This window comes from Hevea brasiliensis, chromosome 16 (genome assembly GCF_030052815.1).
Source record: "Hevea brasiliensis isolate MT/VB/25A 57/8 chromosome 16, ASM3005281v1, whole genome shotgun sequence".
NCBI classification, from domain to species: domain Eukaryota; kingdom Viridiplantae; phylum Streptophyta; class Magnoliopsida; order Malpighiales; family Euphorbiaceae; genus Hevea; species Hevea brasiliensis.
Genome location: NC_079508.1, coordinates 45,220,536 through 45,244,713, shown reverse-complemented (window position 1 = coordinate 45,244,713; position 24,178 = coordinate 45,220,536). Strand labels below are relative to the sequence as shown.

The 24,178-nt window shown below is 34.1% G+C and overlaps 3 protein-coding genes and 1 pseudogene across 3 annotated transcripts; 1 reads left to right on the top strand and 3 right to left on the bottom strand.

Annotated features, from left to right (window-relative positions):
- Nucleotides 1-13: 13 nt before the first annotated feature.
- LOC110635286 (subtilisin-like protease SBT3.4) lies at nucleotides 14-2,654 on the bottom strand. The gene is made up of 3 exons (XM_021784569.2): nucleotides 2,331-2,654; nucleotides 1,579-1,676; nucleotides 14-268 (listed from the first exon to the last, which is right to left on the bottom strand). The coding sequence occupies exons 1-3, from the start codon at nucleotides 2,624-2,626 to the stop codon at nucleotides 195-197; spliced, it is 468 nt and encodes a 155-aa protein (XP_021640261.2). The 5' UTR covers nucleotides 2,627-2,654; the 3' UTR covers nucleotides 14-194.
- A 617-nt stretch (nucleotides 2,655-3,271) lies between these two features.
- LOC131174632 (protein FAR1-RELATED SEQUENCE 5-like) lies at nucleotides 3,272-4,558 on the top strand. The gene is made up of 3 exons (XM_058138386.1): nucleotides 3,272-3,983; nucleotides 4,104-4,256; nucleotides 4,341-4,558. Exons 1-3 carry the CDS (start codon nucleotides 3,272-3,274, stop codon nucleotides 4,556-4,558), a joined length of 1,083 nt encoding a protein of 360 aa, XP_057994369.1.
- A 2,623-nt stretch (nucleotides 4,559-7,181) lies between these two features.
- On the bottom strand, nucleotides 7,182-14,810 carry LOC110635278 (ABC transporter G family member 25-like). The gene is made up of 3 exons (XM_021784562.2): nucleotides 14,239-14,810; nucleotides 13,247-14,096; nucleotides 7,182-8,636 (listed from the first exon to the last, which is right to left on the bottom strand). The coding sequence occupies exons 1-3, from the start codon at nucleotides 14,374-14,376 to the stop codon at nucleotides 7,615-7,617; spliced, it is 2,010 nt and encodes a 669-aa protein (XP_021640254.2). The 5' UTR covers nucleotides 14,377-14,810; the 3' UTR covers nucleotides 7,182-7,614.
- Nucleotides 14,811-16,626: 1,816 nt separating this feature from the next.
- On the bottom strand, nucleotides 16,627-19,964 carry LOC131174631 (uncharacterized; annotated as a pseudogene).
- Between the last annotated feature and the right edge of the window lie 4,214 nt (nucleotides 19,965-24,178).

The following is a 24,178-nucleotide window of genomic DNA, read 5'->3' as shown; positions in this document are numbered from 1 at the left end:
TAAACCAAAAATCTAGCACACAAACGCATAGATGCAGCTATATTATATAGATGTATAAGTACATTTGTAATTTAGATACAAAGCTTTCTTAGCACCCAATACACTGCTTTTAAGAACACAAGCCTCATAACAAACTTGTTATGAAGGGCTATTTTATTCATTCACAGAAGGGAACAGAGAGGGTTTCATGTGATTCAGTGCAGCTTCCCAGGTCCTGAATGCAGTTGAACTGTCTTGCTGGGGACAACATGAAGAACGCCCGGTTGCTCTAGAATTGAAAGCACAAAGATATACCATTCAGTTATTTTTTTTCACAGTAAAAGAGGGAAGTTGGAAAATTTTCAATATGAAATGTTCCCAATTTTTAATAAAATCAAATACATAAGACGTACAGTTTGCAAGAGAGGAACGTATAAAGAGAAAATTGAATATAATCAAAATATTTAGGCAGAATTTGGACACAGATTATGCAGTTTGGGTTCCCGCTTGTCAGTGACCCCAAACTTCTCAATTTTATTACTCAAACTCATCGATGGCATCCAAAATCAACCTCACAGGGGCCACTGCCTGCATTATCACAGGGGAAGTCTTTGCCAAGGCATTCCCCATTTGCTCCTAGATTTTGGCTACAGCAGTAGACTCACGTTCAAGAATGGAGATTCCCTCTCAAATAGGGATTGGAGAGCTTGCTAGGAATTTGGGGTTATAAGGATCGGAATTACTTTACTCTTGAAACTCGAAGAAGGTAGATCCCAGATCAAATCCAAAGTCATTTATTAACCGAAGAAATAAATGATGTCACGCCAATCACAGTAAAACCTAGATGGCTTCTTGAAGAAAGAGTAGCCATCAGTATCAGAATTGGAATCATTGAAGTTGAATATGGCTCGGAACCGGCAACCATTTGAGCAATCAAGAATCTTCCCATGTTCCCTCACAATAAAAACGAAGAATGTGAGCGCTAATCACCGCTTGAAAAGTGTGTTTTAGCCCCCATAGACCCTTCTATCTTCTACAGATGATGGTAGTGGGTCTTGACCAATTCATTATATTATATTACTAGTGCTTCTCTCTCTCAGAGAACTTTCATCAAACAAGTGATGTTGATAAAGCAAACACCCAGTAAGCTGATGATTTGCCCATCAAATGGTACCCAAGCGATGTTGACCGGTAGACACAAATTGAGAGAGAAATTTTCAGGTGTGGATTTTCTCATGTTTAATTAAATGGCAAGTCTACTGAAAACCGGTTTTGCTTGGATATTTGAATATGTTGGAATTGAAAGTGATAAAGAAAGAGAGAAGAGATTTGGGGAAGAGAAAGAAACAGAGGGAGGGAGAGGACATATGGAAGGAAAGAAGGGTAAAGATAAAAACCATGGTTATAAAAATAAACAAACAAACAAATAAATAATACATATCATAAGGGATTCGCTTAAAATGATAACAATTTCGTAATCATGGCTCGATCGTCAGTTATAATTCACCAAAAATGCCAATCAAATACACTGAAATAATCAGGCAAAACGAAGCTGAAAAAAGGAGGAAACTGAAGGGTGAAAAAGATAAAGGGACTTACTTGAGATTTGCTCAACCTGCTCAGGCGTGAGCTTGGCTGAGAATCCACTCGCAGCCGTCTTGTAGCTGTAAACCAAAGCCTCCCTTGCAGCCTCATCACTTCAATTCAATTCAAAAACAAATCAAACGGACACATAATAGAACATTTGATTCGATAGTCTATTAAAATCTGAAGCTTGGAATTTGCATGGATCCAAACTCAACGAGACGGCAGATTAGAAACATATAATCTATAAATTAATGGTTTTGCCTCTGAAAATGCAGTAAAATTAACTAAAGTATTTGTTGCATGCATGCAAGAGAAATTATCTTGGCAAACATGGATCATTGATTTTTAAGCTCTGCATTGAATTTGGTTCGAATTAACAACAATGGAGTTAGAAAAAAAAAAAAAAAAAAAAAAAAAAAGCTGCATGCGTCGAGGATGTAACCCAGGTGATTTTAGCTAAGAATTTCCTGAACGGGAAGAAATTGCCGCATAGATAATTAAGAACGGGAAGAAAAGAAAACTTTGCTGTTTAAGTTAGGCGTGGATGTAAACTTCATCGAAGATATTCCAAGCATATAAAGCTGCACATTGGTTTTGATTTGTGATTGAAAGCAAAAGGAAGAAAAGAGGAAACGAGCAATTGATTGAAACCTCAATTGAGTATCGTTACAAAAGAGAGGTGCAGTGGAGAAAAAGCATGCTAATGGAACATTTGATACCTCAATTACCAAATCAACCGATTGATTAATAGATTAAGAATTTACCTGCCGAGAACGGTGGATAGGGTTCGGATATGGTAGGCCTCAGGCTCCTCATCCTGGGGCCTCTCAGTGTAAACAATATGAACCGCTGCATTAGACGAGTCAACAGCGGCAGGAGGAGTAGATTCCGCCATTTTGATCAGAAGGATAGCGAGCAACAGGAAGAGCACCGACGATGAAGAAGAAGACGAAGAGTTTCTGTTTCTCCACATATGGAATTGAATCGAATCGTGTTTGGGTTTTTTGGGTAGTGATGAATACATAGTTCTCCGTGGCATATTACATTTACGGGGAGCCATTTTTGTTGGAAACGCCGCGTTTTGATCCCCGAGGTTGGCCTGCTCTGCTTGTCGCTAGTGCACTAGCTCTCCCACTGGCAGGGTTCTTTTTGTCTTTTACTCATTTCTTCCTTCCATTTGATGTATTCCAATTGATAATTACAATGTTGTTAAAAAACAAGAATTAATAATTAGAATTAGTAAAAGGGTGATGCTATAAGTCTTAAATTATTCATAATTAATGTGTGTTAATGAGTTCTTGATAATATTAAATACTTTTAACACCCTTCATCCTTTTTAGAGGTAAAGTTAAAATTTTTTACCCCTCTATTGTACTCTCTCCCTCTTCCGTTACACTTTTCCTTTAATTACCTTTATTGATTTTCATTTTTAGAGCAAAGGACAATACATTATGTTTTCATTTCCAATTAACCTATTAAATGAATTGTTGTAGATTAAAAAAAATATTAAATTTCTTCTATACACTTCTATTTTCTCTTTGCATTTTGAATAAAATATTTAATTTTCTTCAACTATATCTCAAGTTTGTTTTCTTCATCCTCCATCAATTGAAGATCGAATTGGCCAAAGAAATAATAGAAGATCTGGAGATCAAACTGACCAAAGGGATAATAGTAGAGTTGAAGATGGCAGATTTTTGGACAGATGAGCGAAGATGAAGATGAAGGTGGCAATGAAACTGAGATGAGTTATGGTGAATTTGAGCACATTGATGAAGTGGAAGGGAATCATTCTATTGAATATGAAAATGGCTATCCAATTGAGATAATAGAAGAAGCATTTCGAAAAAATGATAAAGCAAAGGATGTGCAAGAGGAATATTATAAAAATGGAGTAGAGGAATTTGAGGTAGGGGAATATGGTGATGGCAATGGCAATCCGATTATTATAATTGATGGCAATCAACAGAATGAGCTAGTAGGGTGTGATCGAGGACCAAGAGTTGGTATGTATTATGCTGGCATTGACATTCTATTTGAGTCTTACCTTTCTTATGCTAAGAAGAAAGGCTTTAATATGGCTAAGAAGTCTGCTTCGAAAGGCAATTGCAATGTGGGCAAATATCACACTATTAGTTGTGATAAGGGGAGAAAATCATATGCAAAGTGGGCATCAAAGAGAATAAATTGCCCTACATGCTTAAGCGCATTTTTAAGAAGTATTGGTCTTTGGCAAGTGACAAAATTGGAAACTCGACATAATCATGATTTGGACCTCAATATGGCTAGGTTCATGTCAAGTATGAAAAGAAAGCTTGAAGTCCATGACATTATTGGCATAAGGCCAAACAAATGTGTTAGACTCTTAGAAGTACAAGTTGGGGAGCTTGAGAAGTTAAGTTGTCGAACAAAGGATTGTTGATTTTATTGACAGAACAAGAAGTTTAAGGTTTGCAAATGGAGATGTTGATTGCATAAATAGGATGTTTTTATGAATGCAACAACAAAATAGAAATTTTTTCATTTGATTGATATAGATGAGGAACAAAGGCTTGCTAATGTGTTTTGGGTACATCCTCGTAGCATAGCAACTTATGAAGAGTTCTGTAATGTTGTAAGTGTTGATACAACATACCTTGTTAATCATTATAGATTGCCATTTGCAAGGATTGTTGGAGTTAATCATCAGGGTCAATCAATTTTATTAGGTAGTGCACTTATTTCTCATAAGAATGTTAAAACTTTTAAATGGTTTTTTAGTACATGGCTTGTAGCAATGGGTGGTCATCCTCCACATACAATAATGACAGATCAATGTGAGAGCATGAAAAGTGCAATAAAAGAAGTTATGCCTAATACAATTCATAGGTTTTGTGTATGGCACATATTGTGTAAGGTTCCTGTGAAGTTGAGGGGTGTTGAAGAATATAACAAGGAAAAAGAAGAGTTTAAAGCAGTCATATATGACAGTCTAACTCCAACAAATGTTTGAGGGAAATTGGAATGTATTTGCAATGAAGTACAAACTGGAAGATAATGAATGGTTGGTGAAGTTATATAAGGAAAGAAAGTTTTGGATTCTAGTTTATGTCAACCACATATTTTGGGCTGGAATGCTATCAACTCAAAGGAGCGAACGCATGCATACCTATTTTGATGGATATGTTAACTTCATTAGTGCTTTGAAACAATTTGTTGAGCAATATGAGATAGCATTGTATGATAAAGTTGAGAAAGAGTTCTTTGCTAATTTCAGATTCAAAAACATAGTAGTGAAGTGTATTTCAGATTTTCAATGGAGAGGCAGTTTCAAGAGGCCTACACTACAAGCATTTTTAAGTAGGTTTAGTTGGAGATCAAGCGAATGTGGTATTGCCATGTGTATCAACTTGCTACAACTAAAGATGGTAATGAAGGTGATGAAGAAGTTATCGAGCCAGGGTTTGAAAAGTATAAAATTCTGGAACGAAGTTTGATGAATAATTGGTATGTGAAGGAACATGTTTATACCATTCTTTACAATGAAGAAAGCTTTGTGTTCAGATGCAACTACAGGAAATTTGAATTAAAAGGGATATTATGTGCTCATATATTGAAGGTAATTACACTAAAAGATACAAGCCAAATTAATGAGAGGTACTTGATTAGAAGATGGAGGAAAGACATATATCGTAGACGACAAGATTTTCTTTTATTTAGGGTACCCTCATGTGACAAAAGAATATAAAAAGTTTAAAGAAATTGACAAGATCTTTAATGAAGCTGCAGACATGGCAATGGAAAGTGTTTTAAGATTGGAGCATATGGAAGTGTCTTGAGAATTAAAAGTTAGATTTTGTTAACTAGGATGATGGAGCCAATGATTCCAATCACAACATAAATATTGATGCATCGAATGAAGATGATGATAATGATGATGAAAATATACAAACTCAAACAAGGATCATAAGAGAAAATGTACAAAACAACAAGAGAACAGCAGCTTGATATTAGGGGAGAAATGAAGAATCTGTCAAGGAGAATGATAAAGAAATTCGGGGAAGATGTATTTTGGTTTGGTTGATCTTTTTGCTTGTTGATGAACATCATCTATGATTAAAGTTTTAGATAACATCACTGTAATTTCCTTTTTGTTTGTTTAAATTGAGATTGTAATGTTATCATTTTCTATCAACACTCTATTTCCAAACTTGTTTTCATTCGTTATCATTTAAACTCAACTTTTAAACAATTGAAAAACAATAAAGGTGGCCATTGATAATTTCATTTCAATATTCAATTGTTCTTGGATAAAGACATACCAATAAAGATTCCAACAAACATAGCAAACAACAATCGACTAACATTTGAAGCATCAGATATATATATTCTCTTACAATGTAGCTTTTGAATTTGATGTAGACACAATGTTATTAGATGATGTAGCTTCTCCATTTGAAGGTGTTTTTACAAGATCTCTTCATCATTCAATAACTATTGTAAGCTTCAATAGCCCAATTGGAGCAAATGTAAAAAAACAATGCAGTTAAAGTTTTCCAATTTTCCATCCCCTCAACAAAAACTTGATAATGTCCACTGGCTGAGTTTTAAAGCTTGAGAATGCAATATTACCTCAGTCCACTGGTTGAAGACTGCTTGCTATATAATAGAAGACTAATGCAAAATGCAAAATACTCCTTGCAATGTCCAATATTTCAGAAGACCGCTTGCTGTATAATTGCCACATTGGACAACAAACTCGGATGGCATAGTACCTCAGTCCACTGGCTATGAATGCAAAATACAACTTGCAATGTCCACTGGTTGGTGTAGAAGCTTGATAATCTCAGTCTACAACAAAAGGCAGCAAGCAGTCTTCAATTACACAATGCTGTATTACCTTTTGTATTCGATGAAAATATTACAGGATGGAATCCACAAATTGCAGATGCAAGTGTCAGATTATTAAGTCCACAACCAAAAAGGTTCATAGTATGTAACCGACTGAAATATAATCTCTAGACTTCAAGGACATGTTGTAGAGCTTCCTGAGCTTTCCAATATCAGGCCTGTTAGATTCTGAGGTCAGTTGGACAGTAGTTGAAGATCTATTTGTATTTGCAGAGAGCATTTTCCTTAGAAGCATCTGTATATGACCCCAAAATTTGGCATGTACCTCAAGATAGTCAGTTCCAAAAGAATCTGAAATCGTTTCAGCTACATAGCGTCCTTCAAGCATGCGAGATAGAGCTGATTCTAGCATCTGGAAAATAGCTACTCGTCACTAGAATATTTACTAAATAGAAGCAATTTGTGATTCTTGCAATTGCAAGTCGCATAAGCACCTTTTTAACGTCTGTAATAAATAAAACCATATAAGCATCGTATATATTCTAAAGAAAATCAACCTATCATTCTTAAAAATTTAAACTCGGATTCATCAAATTTAAGTGATTCACATTATTCCAGTTTTGTAGTTTGCAGAGCCTGTTTGCATGCGTTTTGGAAGATTGAGTGCAGTTTGAGACTTTTGTGAACTTACCTCTTCAGTCAATGCTCGTCTGCCATGGCCCGAATTACAGTTAATTAACATGATGTTGGTGAGATCAGAAACTTCTCTAAATGCAGAATTGACATCAGCCATAAATTCCCTTATGAGGTTTCTCTAAAGGGTCGTTTTGATTAATATGCAGAAAAACATTGAACAATATTAGCAAGTAAAAATTAGATATAACATGGTACAACTGCAAAGGACTATGCTTGCTGGCTCGATCTTTTACATTTGCTAGCCGCAAACCGGTCTTGAATATATATATATATATATATATATATATATATATATATATATATTTTTTTTTTTTTTTTAATTTACATTTAGTGTGAATCCATTTCTCCAACTAAAAACAAAGCGGCTCCTAGACTCGAACCATTAGCTTCTACACCAAGCATGAAGAAGCTCCATCTTTCTTACATTTGTTTCTTCCTTTCAAGAATTACAGTTAGAAGAGGTCCTGTGATAATATATCTGCAGAAGAACAAGAACCCCTTTTGGTTAAATAACACAAATGATCAAGCTTTGATCCTCCTCAATGCGAGGTAAGCCAATAATCTATACCCCACAAACATCAATATTAGGACACTAACAGAAATTCCAGGACTAATCTGTCCTCTAACATCTTCTTCCAGGAATTTGCAGCTTGCTTTGTCACTAATTCCATGGTAGGAGCAACCCAAAATTGATGAAATTTGCTTCCCTTCACCATACTGGACACTAATAAGTAGCCTATAGCTGTAATATGTAGTTGAAATGTACTTGATCCAAGCCATACAAGATGGTACCTTATGCACATAAAATCCTCCTGTTAAAACAAATGCTAGCATTGTTACTGTTACTATAGTAGAAGCTTGCTTAGCATCCATTATAGCGGCTCCTAAGGCAAGGCCAAGCCCCTGAGAGACGAGCACGTAGCCGAGCAGAACCAGTAGAGTCAAGAGAAAAGCAACCAATTCAGGTTTTAATCCAGCCATCCAATAAGCCATGGCAAGAAAAATCGTGGGGAGAATGAGCTCCATTGGCAAGTCTCCGACTATTCGTGACATGAAATAAGAAGAAAGAGTGTACATACCCGAGGCTCTTTCCTTCATGAAGATAGCTCTATCTTGTGGGAAGGCGAACACAGAGTTAAAAGAAGGGAAGACTCCCCAGAAGATTGACATGAAAAAGAGGAGACCTAATCGATCCTGAATGTCACGAAAATCTGAGTGCCACCACATTAGACCAGCTAATAATGCAGCTGTGATTACTTGGAAGACTCTAAGAGTATTGAATGATTCATGCTTTCTTTCTTTGAGGCTTCTTTGAAGAAGAATGGTGAATTGGTTGAACCATGTGGCAAAGCCAATTCTGTTGCAGCATCTACTTCCTTTGGAAGAATGGCTTCCAAATAAGCTTGTCCCTTTTGTTGAAGTAATGGTGGTCTCCATGCAGGCAGCTTTTACCTTTGGGGCTAACACACTGTTGTAAGAGGCAATTAGAGATTGCTTTATGTTCAGCTTATCTCTTTCGCTTACACCATCAATTTGGCAAACACCTGCATAAGATAATTAAGCAAGACGCTATTATAAATCTGTTTTAAGGAATCATTTTGCTTAATATTGATCATATAATAACAGAACTCGAATAAAATGGAATTTATTTGCAGATGAGAATCTTAACTTCAATGCACAATAACAAATACTCAATTTCTCATGGTAATCAAACTATATAGCGCAAAATTTGCTAGTTCGGCAAACCTAAAATACTATTATATGTGAAACATTTCTGTTAAATTATGCAATGAAACATTTCCCAGCAGAAAATGTATATATTGCGTCAATTTCTTGGCCATAGGGAGATTAAAAACACTCCTTCCCAGCAGAAAACTCTCTGTTCCTACCTAAAAACTGAAATATCATTCTATGAAATTCATATCATACAGATCAAGTCATGGTCAAAATTTGCATTCGTGACAATTTTCTTTCTTTATATATCAACAATTAAAGAACATGAAAATCCTAGAAATCGTGCAATGGCAAGTTCATAACAGCAAATGGGCACACACAACTATAGTACTGTGAAGCTACTCCCCCCTTCCCCCCCTCCCCCACCCCAATCCAGAATGAATTAAATTTCTTCAGGAATGAGGACAGAGCAAAGGAAAGTTTTATATACACACACACATATATAATGCATTTTCATGTGGTGAAGGCATAAAATATTACAGAATCATGTACATCTGTAAAATTATAAACAGGCTTTCTTCTTGGAACCACACATGCATGCACATGTGATGCCTTCTTTAGGAGATCAAAGTAACAGGGTGTTAATAAATTAATTTTGAATTACATATGATTCCCTGAGAATTTGTGCACATTTGCAAGTAAATGTTTACTTAAACACTATTTAAACATAGATTATTTAGCAAGAAAGCAAGAAAGATTTGAAAAATCCTTATCTTTGCTGGACCCCAATATAATTCAAGTGTACTATTAGGGACCCAAAAGCGAAACAAGAAATTTTTAGCTGATAGTACCACATGGAAGGTGGAGAAGCAAAGCAACCCCTTTTTTAATTAAAATTGATTTGCATTATTAAATTATCAGCAAGGATATAAGAATGAAACACAACATTCTTGCAATCTTTAATTATAAAACAGTGAATTAAGGGTTAAGTGTTTAGACAATGCTTGGTAGAGTGGACTTGCATTATTACTAAGGAAGTCATATTAGTATGGGATTATTCATAAAATATCTTAAGAATATATCAACACTAAACTAATGTTCAGCCAATCAAATTCTAAGAAAGGACACCTGTCACTTGTCGAGAACTTCATTGGACCATAAAGGCAATGAAACAAAAACAAATATTTGTCATTATTATTATATATGAGAATTCAAATGGAAGAAATGTTTAGTAGGAAGCGCACCATAGATTAAGAAATAATAGTTGGTTAGATTAATGGACAAAGATTTAGTGATATAATGTAAATAGAGCACAAGTAATGAGTAGCACAACATAGCTAACAAAAGCTGACCAATCTTGGTGGTAAGGTGGAAGTCCACTAATGTTGGTGCTGCCACTGAGGTTTAGGCCACCACTTCTTGTTTTTGTCCCCTCCATTTTTTTAGGATATTTGAAAAAAAAAATCAATTAAAATCCACAAAGTTCATTTTTGCTACTTTTGTAAGAAGAATTCCTATAGAAAATGCAAAGAATCCCAACACTTGCCGCTTTCCAAGATATACTGAGCTGAAGAGAAGAAAGTGGGTAAAGAAGACACCTTTAAAGGTTACAGCAGCATCAATTTTCAAAATATAGAATAAAAATGGGAAGTAGAAAAATATGTATTGGCCAATGGAACAAGGACAAGTGACCAAATAAAGAAGAGATACGTACAGACTAGTTTCTGTGTTACCCACATGAAAAGATTGAATAGGAAAATCACTATTAGCACCACCAGAAAGATCAAAGAGGTTGGCCACTATCTACCCTATATATCGTCACCAATGACCACAAAAGTCACATTGATGTTAAGAGCAAAGTCCTCTCAATATTTGATACCATGATAGAAGACCAATGAATAATAAATTTGACCATGAAAGAAGTAAAGAAATTGTATCTAAGTGGGGAATAGTTTTAGGGGACAAAGAAAAGAAGTTTGATCAAATTTAACCATCCCAATCAACTTGGTTAACATAAATAATGGACCAAAAACTAAGAATAAAGAAGTTAATCATCAAATTGTGTTCTTTCAAATTGATAAATTCAACTAAATAGAATTGACCAAAATTTTAAAACGTGTATTGCATAGGATAGCACACAGATTTAAATGCACATTACTTCAGCACTAAAAATTTATGAACAGGTACAGATTGTGACTAATAAAATAATACAAAGCAACGAAATAAAAGTTTGGATAACTATGGGAAGAATATTCGTCTTTAAAAAATGAGAGAAAATAAAAGCAATTAATTATTCAAATGAATATTATTAATGACACTTGCATAGCTTTTAACTATACATGTTAGCTGTATTGAATTTTAAAAAACAAATTATATATATATATATATATATATATATATATATATATATATATATATATATATATATTCTCCACTCCAATATTTTCCTCATACTGACAAAAATAAACAAAACACATCTCTCCCTTCCATTATTTATATATGTAGATTAAGAAAAAAGAAGTAGATTACTAGATTTCCTTTACCTGCGTATCTATCTATTAATAGGCATAAACAAATAATTAAAGAAACCAAAAAACCTCATGAAGACAAGGCTTATGACACACCAATTGGTCTACCGACAATTTTCTTTCAAGTGCTTATGTTAATTAACGTCTAAAACATGATCTCTAACGTGATCAATGTCGTCATGAATTTAATATTTTCTCCACCTTGCCATCATGGTGTCCAAGATCAAAATTAAAGGTGAAGTTAAGAATTCAATGGTTATCTAGCTATAAATGAAGTATTTATTATATTGTAAGAATCTTCTCAAGAATGACTCTCCATTGCTAGCCTATCACCTTGACTAGTGACCATACCAAGTTACCAACACTACCGGCGGAAGTATACACATTAGTCAACTAATAATGTAACATTAATTTCATCTCTAATTCAATGTTGATAAGGACTCAACATCACAACAAAAGTAACTTGATGTGTTTCTTTTGTCTCCATCTCATATAGTCCATGAAACCTTCATTAATTACTATAGTGTAAAGAATGTGATTGAAGGGTCCACACAACCTCCATGCTATTTAGCATCTCTTCTGCTTATAGTAAGAGGTTATCTTTCTTGGGTCACATCACTCCAGCATGCGGAAAAATACTTGAAAATGCAACAAAGAAAAATACTTGAAAAGCAATTGCATATGTAAAATCTCTATATTTTTAACACCCAAAGATCTAAAACTCAACATTGAAAGGACAGTGAATAATTTAATTAAGTGCAGATTAATTCGCTCTTAAAATTAAATTAAGAAAATTAAGTTGCCCTAAGTCACACCCCATGAACAGAAAAAAGCAATAACACTAAAGCTTACATTTCTTGGTCTAAACTAAAAAAAGGTTGTCCCTATAAGGTGATAGTTTATGGAAAAAAGTAGACTTCTTGCTGGTCATTTTTGGACTATGGTAGTAGTCTTCTAAAATAATGCATCTAAAATTCGAATCCAACTACCCAATTATTAATCGAAATGAATTAATGAAAGAGAAAAATAAATAATAGTAAATGGGGAGAAAATTCAGAGCAAAAGGAGTCTGATCCAGTTAAGAAAAAAGCAGTAAAGAGACGACCGTCAAGGCCAAGCAAAGATGACACGTGCTCAGAGCAAAAATAAACATTCTATTAACTTTTTATCCACTAAAGTTCCATCAGAATAACATGTGCCATCACTTTCCATCTCATCCAAAAAATTAATTAATCACTACCCATCACCACAACCACCTTCCTCCTCTTCCTGCTGCCAAAGCCACCATCACTTGCCTGATCGAGCTAAGGAAATTCTAAACCAAAGTCTTAACAAGAACGCCAAGTCCCAATCAGTAAGACATATGCACCAGTTCTACAGCTAGAGCTAATGCTGTATGGCAGAAAATATTTAATGCATCCCCAATGGGACACTGTATGCAGAGATACTTTTAAGCTTTTAATTCGGATATGAACCAGATCATGGAGTTAAAGATGGTAAGTAGCTTATAATATTGATATTCAATTCTTGCAAGAAAAGGTATGGAGAAGTAGTACATGTAAGTATACTGCCCACATGCCCACATTGATACTAATTTGTCTTTATAATGCAATAAATAAATAAATAAAATCCTTCTTCACGGACTACGTCACACTCTACCCACCACTACTTGTTCAATTGTATTTTTTTTTTCCTTACCTTTCAAAATATGAAATTCTTAGATCAGCCTCTATATTTCATGGAGAACTAAGTGAAATTTAGATCAGGAAAATTCTATAACTAAGTGAAATTTAGATCAGGAAAATTCTATCTCCAAAAATAAGAGATTGAAGCAAACATGTGGCGTCTATTCTCCTAATAATGCAAGAGGTTAAATCCAACAAAAAAAATTAAATCCTAGTCGTACGAGTCAAGTATAGCAGAGACAAAAACAGCGATTAAAGCGTACGTACCATTAGCGAGATCAAGGAGAAAATCAGCGGGATTCATGGGGAAAGACAGCGAGAACCCAACCGACTCAAAATAAGCCATGGCCTCACTTCCTTTGCCAAAATACAAACACCTTCCCTCGCTCAACACCAACACTGAGTTAAACATCTGGTAAACTCGGCTAGAAGGTTGATGCATGGAAGTAACAATGGTCTTTCCCTTCTGCGCCAGCGAACCCAACGTCAAGACCAGCCTGTGCGCTGCAGTGGAGTCCAAACCGGACGTGGGTTCATCAAGAATGAGCAAACTAGGGTTTATGAGCATCTCATGAGCTATATTCACTCTCTTTCTTTCCCCACCGGAGACCCCACGTATAAAACTGTTGCCAATGATTGTGTTCTCGCATTTCTTTAAACCCAGCTCGGATATCACCGACTCAACCACAGAAGTCTTCTCTTTCTTGGACAGAGATTTCGGTAAGCGAAGTAAAGAGCAGAAAATTAGGGTTTCGCGGACGGTGAGGTGAGGGTAGAGGATATCGTCCTGAGTAACAAAACCGGTGCGTTTCGATGTTTGTTTGCTCAGCTTTTTGTTGTTGGCGACTACAGTTCCAGTGAAGCCGCGACCTTGGAGTCTACCTGCAAGCGCATTGAGGAGCGTTGACTTGCCACTCCCAGATGGACCAAGAATGGCCAAGATTTCACCAGGAGAAACCATGCCAGTGATCCCATTCAAAATCATACGTTCTTGAACCATAGCCGTTGGTGTTTGATTCGATTGAGTGGGTCCATGACCTAAAATCCGTCTGATATTGCTACTGCCTCCTCCTTTGTGCCTCTTCTCAATTTTCATCCTATAACACACGTCGAAGAACTGCATGAAAAAAATAAATAAAAAAAATAGAGTCAAAACTTAGTCAAACTGAGTAAGACCGAGTCAATAACGTTTGACTCGGGCAGACCAACATAGGTGAAACACAGAAAAAAACAAGGGGTTATGTCCAATCAAGGTGTACCCTCAGAGTAATGGGATAACAAGAAGACAACATTAAAGATGGGAGATCACGCGCATCTGGAGGAGAATCAGTGGATTGATCTGGGCCGTCCAATGAGTCTCCATTGGTGGAGGATTCTACAGCATCAAGCATTGGCATTATTTCACTTGCTTCCTGTGGTCGGAGACAAAAAGGGGGCGATGGGAAATGAGGTGCTGTAAGTGTTTGATTTTATGTCTGAAAGAAGAGGGAATTAGAAGAGCGAACATGCGAATGAAGATAGAGAGCAGAGAGAGTAGACACAAGGGGGTACTTATTTAGGAGAAGAGGTGGCCAATGGTTGCCACGTCAAAGGAAAACGCCTAAAGAAGAAGAGAAACGTGGCGGATTTACGAGCCAGTTGGCAACTTTTCAAGGTGGGTGCAAGAAAGGTTCTCCCAAATCTCAATCCAGCGCCGCTCACTTTCATTCAACAAGAAAAAAAAATATATATAATAATTTGATTCTGTTGTTGATCTTGGTCTTTGCTCCTCTCTTGCAGGTTGAAAAGAGAGAAAGTGGTAGTAACTGTAGATATGGGAGAGAGTGGAGACAGCCACTATTACAGTGGATGACCTCACATTCAGTAATGTATATGTCTTGACCAAATATCATGTTGCTTTTTTTTTTTTTTTTTTGCTATTTTTTAAAATATTTTAACTCTCTTTAATTGTTATTTTTATTCTAATTGAAATATTAAAAATTAATTTATAAAAATTATTTATCTAAATAATATTTTAATTAAAATTAATAAAATATTTTTATATTAATTATTAATTTAATAATTATTTTTATTAAATATTTTATTTTAAATTATTATATAAATAATTAATTATTATTATTATTTAATAATTAATTACTAATAAAATAATTAATAATTATTAAAATAATTAATAATTATTAAGAAAATATTTCGTTTACTATTGAATGCGGTTGAGAGTTGATAGATATCCAAATAGATGAATTAAAGTGTTTGATAAATAAATGTTTGATAAATTTTAAAAATTAAAACTGATAATTAATTTGATTTTATTTTTTATTTTAACTATATTATCTTTTTTAGTTAACTCAAAATTTAATATTATTAATACTTTTATCTTTTTTATTTATAATTTTATTATATTAATTAACACATTTTAACTTTATTAAAATATTTATTATTAATAATATAAAATATAAAATATTTATTTATATCTAAAAATTTAAAATTAATTATAAATTTTTTTCTTTATCAACAATAATAATTATTTTATTATTTTATCTATATTTTTAAAATTATTTAATTATTTTTTAAAAAATTTTAATTATTTTCTTATTTTAATAATAAAATAAATAATATAATATAATAAATTAATAATTATATATTTATTTTAATAATATAATAAATGACATAATATATTAATTTAATATTTATTTATTTTAATAATAATATAATATAATATAATAAATTTATAATTTTATATTTATTTTAATAATAAAATAAATTATATGATATATATCCTTATTAGTCATTTCATATATCAACAGTAATAGTTAAATATAATTTTATAAAATATTTAATATAAATCAGTTATTATTAATTATCAGCTATCGATTAATAATAACAATTATCAGTTAACGGTTATGATTGTATTTAATAATTAAATTAAATATAACTTAAAATAATTAATATTCTCTTACTGAACCTAAAAGATTAGATTTTAAAGAGGGAATTGAACTTGGCTAGATTAGATTTCAGTGTATATTTTATGTTTATAATTTATATTTATTAAGTTAATAATTAACTAAGTAATTCAGCATCTCTATAATTTTAATTTCTTTTTTATTTAAAACATACCTTTTAGAAAAGTTTTCAAATGTGTTTGAAAACCGCCAAACTGTAAAGAAATTGAGGAAGTCAACACAATTAATGCTTTGAAACGTACGATACAAAATGTTTCACTTTACCTGATACTCTACTTTATCTCATGTCCATCAAAATATATTGTGATTAATTTATTTTTTTATTATAAAAAATAATTTATTTATTTATTTTTATTTATCACATTAAAATTTTACTTTTATTTAAAATTATTTATCATATTAAAAAATTAATAAGCATTAATTATTTTTTTCTTAATTTTACGCTTTATCTTTTTATCAAAATAAAGACTAATTTAATAAATTACTAGTGTGAGAAAATAGAACAGAAGAAGAAGATTGAGAATGATTGAAGAGCTTGATTATTTTCTCAAGTCAATGGTGTCAATTTATAATCTGTACAGGACAACTAAATAGGAAATACAATCTTAATTAGATACGTAATTATAGCCACGATTTTAGCATCTAAATATATTCACACAATCACTACAGATACACCTATCCTAGCTATTTATGGTACATATCTTAACACTCCCCCTCAAGCTGGAGCATACAAATTATATGCTCCAAGCTTGTTACAAATATATTCAATTCGAGAGCCTCTGAGAGATTTTGTCAGGATATCTGCTAATTGGTCATTTGAGCTAACAAAGCTAGTGGCAATACACTCAGATTCAATCTTTTGTCTGATGAAATGATAATCCACCTCTATATGTTTCGTTCTCTCATGAAACACTGGATTAAAGGCAATATGAAGTGCAGCTTGATTGTCACAGATTAGTTACATTTGTTTAAGTTCCCCATACTTCAACTCTTGGAGAAGTTGTTTCAACCATATAAGTTCACAAGTTGCCAAAGCCATAGCTCGATATTCTGCTTCTGCACTTGACCTAGCAACCACATCTTGCTTCTTACTTTTCCAAGAAATTAAATTACCTCCAATCATAATGCAATATCTTGAAGTAAACCGTCTGTCTGAAGGAGAACCTACCCAATCTGCATATGAATTACCCCTGTCTTCATATAATAGGCCTTGTCCTGGAGGCCCTTTAATATATCTGAGTATCCAAATAACTGCATCCCAATGACTACTACATGGTGCTTGAAGGAACTGACTAACCACACTTACAACAAATGAGATATTTGGGCGTGTGATTGTAAGATAATTGAGTTTTCCAACCAATCTCCGGTATCTAGCAAGATCCTCCAATGGCTCCTCCTGTTCAGGAAAAAGTTTGACATTTGAATCCATAGGAGTATCTGCGTGTCTACAGTCTAACATGCCCATCTCCGTCAGTATATCCAAAGCATATTTCCTTTGAGAAATGGCGATACCTGTCTTGAATTGTGCCACTTCAATCCCCAAGAAATACTTTAGCTTACCATGATCCTTAGTCTGAAAATGACCGGGCAAGTGTTGTTTGAGTTTTGAGATCCCAACATGATCATTTCCTATAATAACAATGTCATCAATATAAACAACAAGATAAATGCATTTATCATGGCCATTATGATGGAAAAATACTGAATGGTTAGCTTCACTCTAAGACATTCTAAATTGTTGGACTACAGTACTAAACCGTCCAAACTATGCTCTCGGAGATTATTTCAAACCATATAAAGAACGTCGTAGGCGACACACCAAACCAGACTCCCCCTGAATAACAAACCCTGGTGCTTGCTCCATATAAACTTCCTCAGCTAGCTTGCCATGTAAAAGGGCATTTTTGATATTCAGTTGATGAAGTGGCCAGTGATGGATGGCAGCTAAGGAAATAAGAAGGCGAACTGAGGCAATCTTAGCCACAGAAGAGAAGGTATCACTGTAATCGAGGCCAAATATCTGAGTATAGCCCTTTGCAACAAAGCGAGCTTTAAGTCTATTAATCTGGCCATCAGGCCGTACCTTGACTGTATAAACCCATCGACAGCCAATAGTAGATTTGCCCTTCGGTAGTGGCACTAAATCCCAAGTGCCATTGTTATGAAGAGTAGTCATCTCTTCAACCATTGCATTACACCATCCTGGATGTTCCAAAGCTTCTCTAATAGTCTTAGGTATAGATACATTAGACAAAGTGGTGACAAAAGCATAATAGAAAGGAGATAGATGATGATAACTCACAAAATTATAAATAGGATGAGGATTTCGAGATGAACAAATTCCATTTCGGATGGCAATGGGAGAAGTAGCATCGTCTGTTGAAGGCAAGACTAGGATAGGTGAAGATGAAGGAGGGCAAGAGTCACCAGGAGCCAGTGTTGTACCTATGTCAAGTAAAGTAGCATCAATGGTGTTAGTGGGAGGATGAGGACGACGTGAGTAGACGTTTAGAAATGGTGGACTGATTGGTGGTGGAGGAAGAGTAGGAACTGGTAAGGGCAGTGGGAATAAAAACCTTAAATGCGGTGTTGGAGGAAAAATAGGGAGATGTTTCAAAGAAGGTTACATTAGCTGACACAAAGTATTTATTTGTAAGTGGATTATAGCATTTGTAACCATTTTGAAGTCTAGAATATCCCAAAAAGACACATTTTATTGATTTGGGCTGAAGTTTGTCTTTGCCAGGAGTGTGATAATGAACAAAACAAATACAACCAAATACACGCAGGGATAACTGATGGACATCTTGGTCGGGAAACAAAATGGAATGAGGACTCTGATTCTGCAAAACAGAAGAAGGCATTCGGTTAATTAAGTAACAAGCAGTAAGAATAGCATCTCCCCAAAAACAAAGAGAAACATTACAGTGAATGAGTAAAATGCGGGCAGTCTCAACTAGATGACGATTCTTTCATTTGACAACTCCATTTTGTTGAGAGGTATAAGCACATGAAATTTGGTGAGTAATACCCTGAGAAGATAAGAAATGAGTAAAGGGAGTAGACAAATATTTTTTTGCATTGTCATTACTAAGTATTTTAATAAAAACACCAAATTGATTTCGTATTTCAGTAGAGAATTTTTGAAATATAGAGAATAATTCAGAACGAGTCTTCATTAAAAATAACCAAGTGCAACGAGAATAATCATCAACAAAAGTAACAAAATAATGAAATCCCAAAGTTGTACTGACACGACTTGGACCTTAAATGTTTGAATGGACAATTTCAAACATGGACTTAGCCCTATTATTGACTCACTCAGGAAAGGAAACACGACTTTGTTTTCCAAGTTGACAGGACTAGCATTCAAAAGAAGATAAACTAGAAATACTATGAACTAATTTTTGCAATTTGGCAAGACTCGAATGACCCAGACGATAGTGAAGAAGATCAGCGGAAGTGGTAGAGGCAAGAGCAATTGGAGAATTTAAAGTAGAAAGATGGTACAACCCTTGTGACTCACATCCTACTCTAATCATTTTCTCCGTACTCCGGTCCTGCACAACAACAGAGTCAGCTATAAAGGTGACAGAACAATTGATACTTTTAATCAATTTACTAATGGAGATTAAATTATAAGGGCATTCTGGAGTGAACAAAACTGTGGTTAAAGGAATAGATGGAAAGATTTTTACTTTTTCTATGCCCTTACCTAAAGTTTGTGAACCATTAGCCAAAGTAACTTTAGACAAAACCAGAGGAGAAACTAGAGATGAGAAAAGACTTTTGTTACTAGATATATGATTAGAAGCACCAGAGTCTAGGATCCATGGACCAATGAGCGAAGACTGTGTTAGACAAGTAAAGAAATTACCAGAATAAGCACTGCTAGAAGATTGCTGTTTGGCTGTTTGATATTGCGAATACTCTTTGTAATTAGCTCCAGTTACTAGAATAGAATTTGACACCTGATACTTTCCATCAAGTAATGGAAGGATACCATTTTCACCGGATTGAGCCATATAAGCTGTTGATTGGCCCACATTATTTGACTAAATGGGGCATGGTGGTCGACCATGAAGGGCCCAATAAGTGTCTCGAGTGTGATTACTCTTATCACAATTAGTGCAATGGAGCCTTTTGCCCTTGCCTCTCTGATAAGTACCCTGTCTCGATTGGTTTCCACTTTGTGCAGCTAAAACTAAAGATTCAATTCCGAAGAAATTATTCTTATTGAGTGAAATGCGTAGAAGCCTGGCAAACACATCTTCTAGAGTGGGAATAACCGGACTAGTTAATATCTAGTCTCTAACAGAATCAAGGTCAGGTCTTAGCCCAATCAATGCCAAAACTATGAAAAACCTATCCCGTTGTTGCTCAAAAATATTATTAGTACATGGCATGATAGAATTAAATTCATCTTTCAGTAATTCTACCTGTCCCAAATAACTAGACATATCTTGTTGATTTTGCTACAAATGAATCATATTTGATACTACCTTGTAAATGCACTACACATCATTTATATATAAGGTTTTCGCCTTAGTCCAGACTTTGCAACAGATTTTACAAGACTGAAAAATATTAAGTAATTTTGGGTCTAGAGAATGCCATAAGAGACTACATAATTGGGCATCAATCTTAGTCCAATTAGCTCTATTTGTTAAAGCTATATCTATGGCATTTTTAACCAAATTTTGTCATCATACCCCTGCCCCATAAACCATATTTCCATTGATGCAGCCTAAGACATATAATTTTGACTTTCTACTAATTTAACAGTAGTAATAGCTGGTGAATTACCAATGGAAGAAAATATGAGTTTGAGAATCTCAGAACCTGTGTTGGATATGGGTGTGAGAATCTCAGAACCTGTGTTGGAGGCTGTATTGGAGGACTCCTCAATCTCAGACATATTGGCAAGAGAAGCACACTGAAATGTTGCTCAGAAATACGTCAGAAAGCCTACTGTATGAAGAGGTGGTGACAAAAAAGTGAGAACTAGGTGACGGGACCAGCATGGTTGAGGTCGCCTGAGGCCGGCGAGTCGACGGGTAGAAGAGCATGAAGGCGCGTGCACCGGAGTCTTTCACTGGCAGTTAGTAGAGAGGCTGATCTTGGACTGAGTAATCCACTAGGCTAGGCTGTGACAGCCACGGACTCCCAGAAAGTGACCAGAAAAAGAGGGAAAGTTCCTCCCTATGAGGACTTTGTTTCAGATTTCAAATCAGACCCACCGAGGGCTCTAATACCATGTGAGAAAATAGAACAAAAGAAGAATATTGAGAATGACTGAAGAGCTTGATTATTCCCTCAAGCCAATGGTGTCAATTTATAATGTGTACAGGATAACTAAATAGGAAATACAATTCTAATTAAATACGTAATTATAGCCACGATTCTAGCATCTAAATATATTCACACAATCACTACATATACACATATCCTAGCTATTTATGGTACATATCTTAACAACTAATATATTTTTATAAAAATAATCATTTCCTTAATAAATTTGACAGATAAAAATAGAAATCATTATTAATTTAACTAGAGGGTATTTGATAATACAATTATGGAGTAAATTTCAAACGGATTTCTGAATTTAGGGTTCTATAATAATATTATATTTAAACTTTAATTTGTAATATAAAATTTAACTAATTTTGATTTAATGTATGTAAACTCTCTTTTCCCTGCTATCAAAGATTTCTAGATTTATTATGTTGAGACGACACTTGTCAAAAAAAAAAAAAAAGTTCTCTATCTCTTTCCTTTGCATCTTCTCCCTTTCAAACTTGTTCTCTTTCTTCTTATCGCTCATTTTGTCTCTATTTATTTCTTATCCTTATTTTATCTCTCATATCTCTTAATCAATTTGTTCTCTCTCTCGATCACTCTGTCTCTCTTTGTCCTCCCAATGGCAAATCTGAACCCAACCAACAACCTCCTTTTTTTATTTTTTTGCCCCTATTTGTCATCATGGATTGTCCTATAACAATCACAATAGTCAACTTCAATTACTTGAATTTTCAAATTGCAAAATCACAAATCAAAACCTTAAATACATTATCTTTAGCATCATTAATTGAACAATTGATTTAAAAATTGCAAATTCATAAATCAAAAACCTCAATTGTATGCTCTATACTAATTTGCAAAGAATAAAACTTGCAAGGTGAAATAGCATGGGTGGTTGGATGAAAGTGCGTGGATGTGTAAGGAAGAAATTAGGGTAAGCTGATTAATGACCAAGACATTGCCATCTCCTTTAATAACTTCTTCTTCCACAAAATTTGTAATAACCTGAATTTTAAATTACAAATTTTATATTTTTATATGGTATTAAAATATTAATTTAATAGTATATACCTAATTTATAATTATTAAATAGACTAATTTTAATTGAAATGGTTAGTTTTATACATTAATATTAAATCAATTATCATAATATTATTTGATTAAATTGTTATTAATTTTATAAATATTATAATAATTACCATTACTATATTTATTATCATTATTTTCTTTGTTGTCTAATTATACACAAAATTGTATTTAGAACTCAATTGAAAAGAATTTTGAACATTAAATTATGCCAAAAAAGTATTATTTCTTTAAATATATTATTATTATTATATTAAAAAAAAAGAAGAGGTGACTTTTCGTGTGGCAGTGGAAGAAAAAAAAATAATTTTTTCAAAACAAAAATCGGGAGGAGCACCCCCCCCCCAATTTCTCTGTCCTCTCCTCCCCTCTCTTCTTCTTCTTCCCTTCTCCGGTGACCGGCCTGCGAGCTCCCAAGCGGCTCCACACTCACCGGCGATGTCACCAGTGGCGGCGGCAGCAGCCCAGAATCCGGCCAACAGTGGAGGGAGAAGGAGAGAGAGAGAGAGAGAAAAAAAATGGGTCCCAAACTTTGAATGCTCGTATACGGCAATCCCGACGTCCGATTGGAGTGATTCCAGCGGCTATGGACTCCTAAGAGAGAGCTTTTTCAGATAAGACTAGCCTCACCGGATTTGGTGGCCATTTCTAGTGCCGACCAGGAGAGAGAAAATTGACTTTTTTTTTTTAATTTTCTACTAAATTTTCGACAATTCAGCCATTGGATCGACGATCCAAGACTACCTATGGACTCAGGAGGAGGAGAGGAACATTTTGATGTGACCAGTTCCTGCAGATGTAGCCGGCAATCGGCTGCAGGCCACTGTGCGCGGTGGTTCCGGCGGTGGCTTCGGCGAGCTTTGGGGATGATTAAACTTCCAAAGGTTTCCTCATAAATTTTTGAAATTTTTGTGACACAGATAAGTTTTGGGTAAGATTATTTTTATTATTTCTCAGTCTACAATGCTTAAATACAGTGTTTCTTAAACAAGAAAAATTGGAAAAAAAATTCTAAGAAAAATATATGATGAAAGTAAATTATTTGGAGATGTTTTATGGTATTTGTTGATTTTTTTAGTGATTGTGGAATATTTTTGAAAAATATATGTGGGTTTTAGTTAGATTTTTAGCATCTGAGCATATAAGATCATTTGGATTTATGGTATTTAAATTTTATATGATTGGTTGAAGCTTGAGGATGGAGGTTTAAATATGTGAATATTGAATTAGATTGAATTATGAATATGTTAGCTGTTGGAAACTTATGGAATTGAATAATATTCTTGAATAAAATATTCATGGGTGATTAGAAAATTACAATTCCTTTTGCGATAGCTTTATAATTTTATTAAGGACCGCGGAGTAAAATTTTAGAATTTTTAGAGCTTGTTTGAGTGGATTTTTACAAAATGTCAATTATAGGGATTAAAATGTAATTTTTTAAGTTTATGACTATTGTCTGATTTGGAGAGCCCAGGAGGGGCCATATGATGTTGATGAGATGTGATTGTGGAAATTGAGAATTTAGAAGTGTTATTTGAATCTTTTTACAGGTTGGATAGGTCCTAGGTATAGAGAAAACTCTACTGAATTTTTGGCATAAATTAGGATTGCCTCTTTAGATTTATTTTTATTTGAATTAGCATTAATAAATTCACAATAAAATTATGTAGGTGATCAGGGTCAACCATCTTCTTTCACCCAACCTCTACAGTCGTCTCTGGTGTACTGTGAGTAAAATATTAATTTTAATTATAATTTCAATATTATTATATGTTCAAACATGCCCATGCATTACTTATAAATATGTATCTAGGTAGTTAAACCCTAGGCATATTTTATATTGCAT

What these genes read in the sequence shown, in the direction of transcription:
- LOC131174632 (XM_058138386.1), top strand. Translation starts at nt 3,272, where the DNA reads ATGAGCGAAGATGAAGATGAAGGTGGCAATGAAACTGAGATGAGTTAT. An exon ending in AAGTTGTCGAACAAAGGATT is followed by an intron (nt 3,984 to 4,103) that starts GTTGATTTTATT and finishes TGATTGATATAG; the next exon opens with ATGAGGAACAAAGGCTTGCT. An exon ending in TGTTGGAGTTAATCATCAGG is followed by an intron (nt 4,257 to 4,340) that starts GTCAATCAATTT and finishes CATGGCTTGTAG; the next exon opens with CAATGGGTGGTCATCCTCCA.
- LOC110635278 (XM_021784562.2), bottom strand. Translation starts at nt 14,376, where the DNA reads ATGCCAATGCTTGATGCTGTAGAATCCTCCACCAATGGAGACTCATTG. An exon ending in GTTATCCCATTACTCTGAGG is followed by an intron (nt 14,097 to 14,238) that starts GTACACCTTGAT and finishes TTTTTCATGCAG; the next exon opens with TTCTTCGACGTGTGTTATAG. An exon ending in TCTCCTTGATCTCGCTAATG is followed by an intron (nt 8,637 to 13,246) that starts GTACGTACGCTT and finishes TATCTTATGCAG; the next exon opens with GTGTTTGCCAAATTGATGGT.
- LOC110635286 (XM_021784569.2), bottom strand. Translation starts at nt 2,626, where the DNA reads ATGGCTCCCCGTAAATGTAATATGCCACGGAGAACTATGTATTCATCA. An exon ending in CTATCCACCGTTCTCGGCAG is followed by an intron (nt 1,677 to 2,330) that starts GTAAATTCTTAA and finishes ATTGAATTGAAG; the next exon opens with TGATGAGGCTGCAAGGGAGG. An exon ending in GCAGGTTGAGCAAATCTCAA is followed by an intron (nt 269 to 1,578) that starts GTAAGTCCCTTT and finishes TTTCAATTCTAG; the next exon opens with AGCAACCGGGCGTTCTTCAT.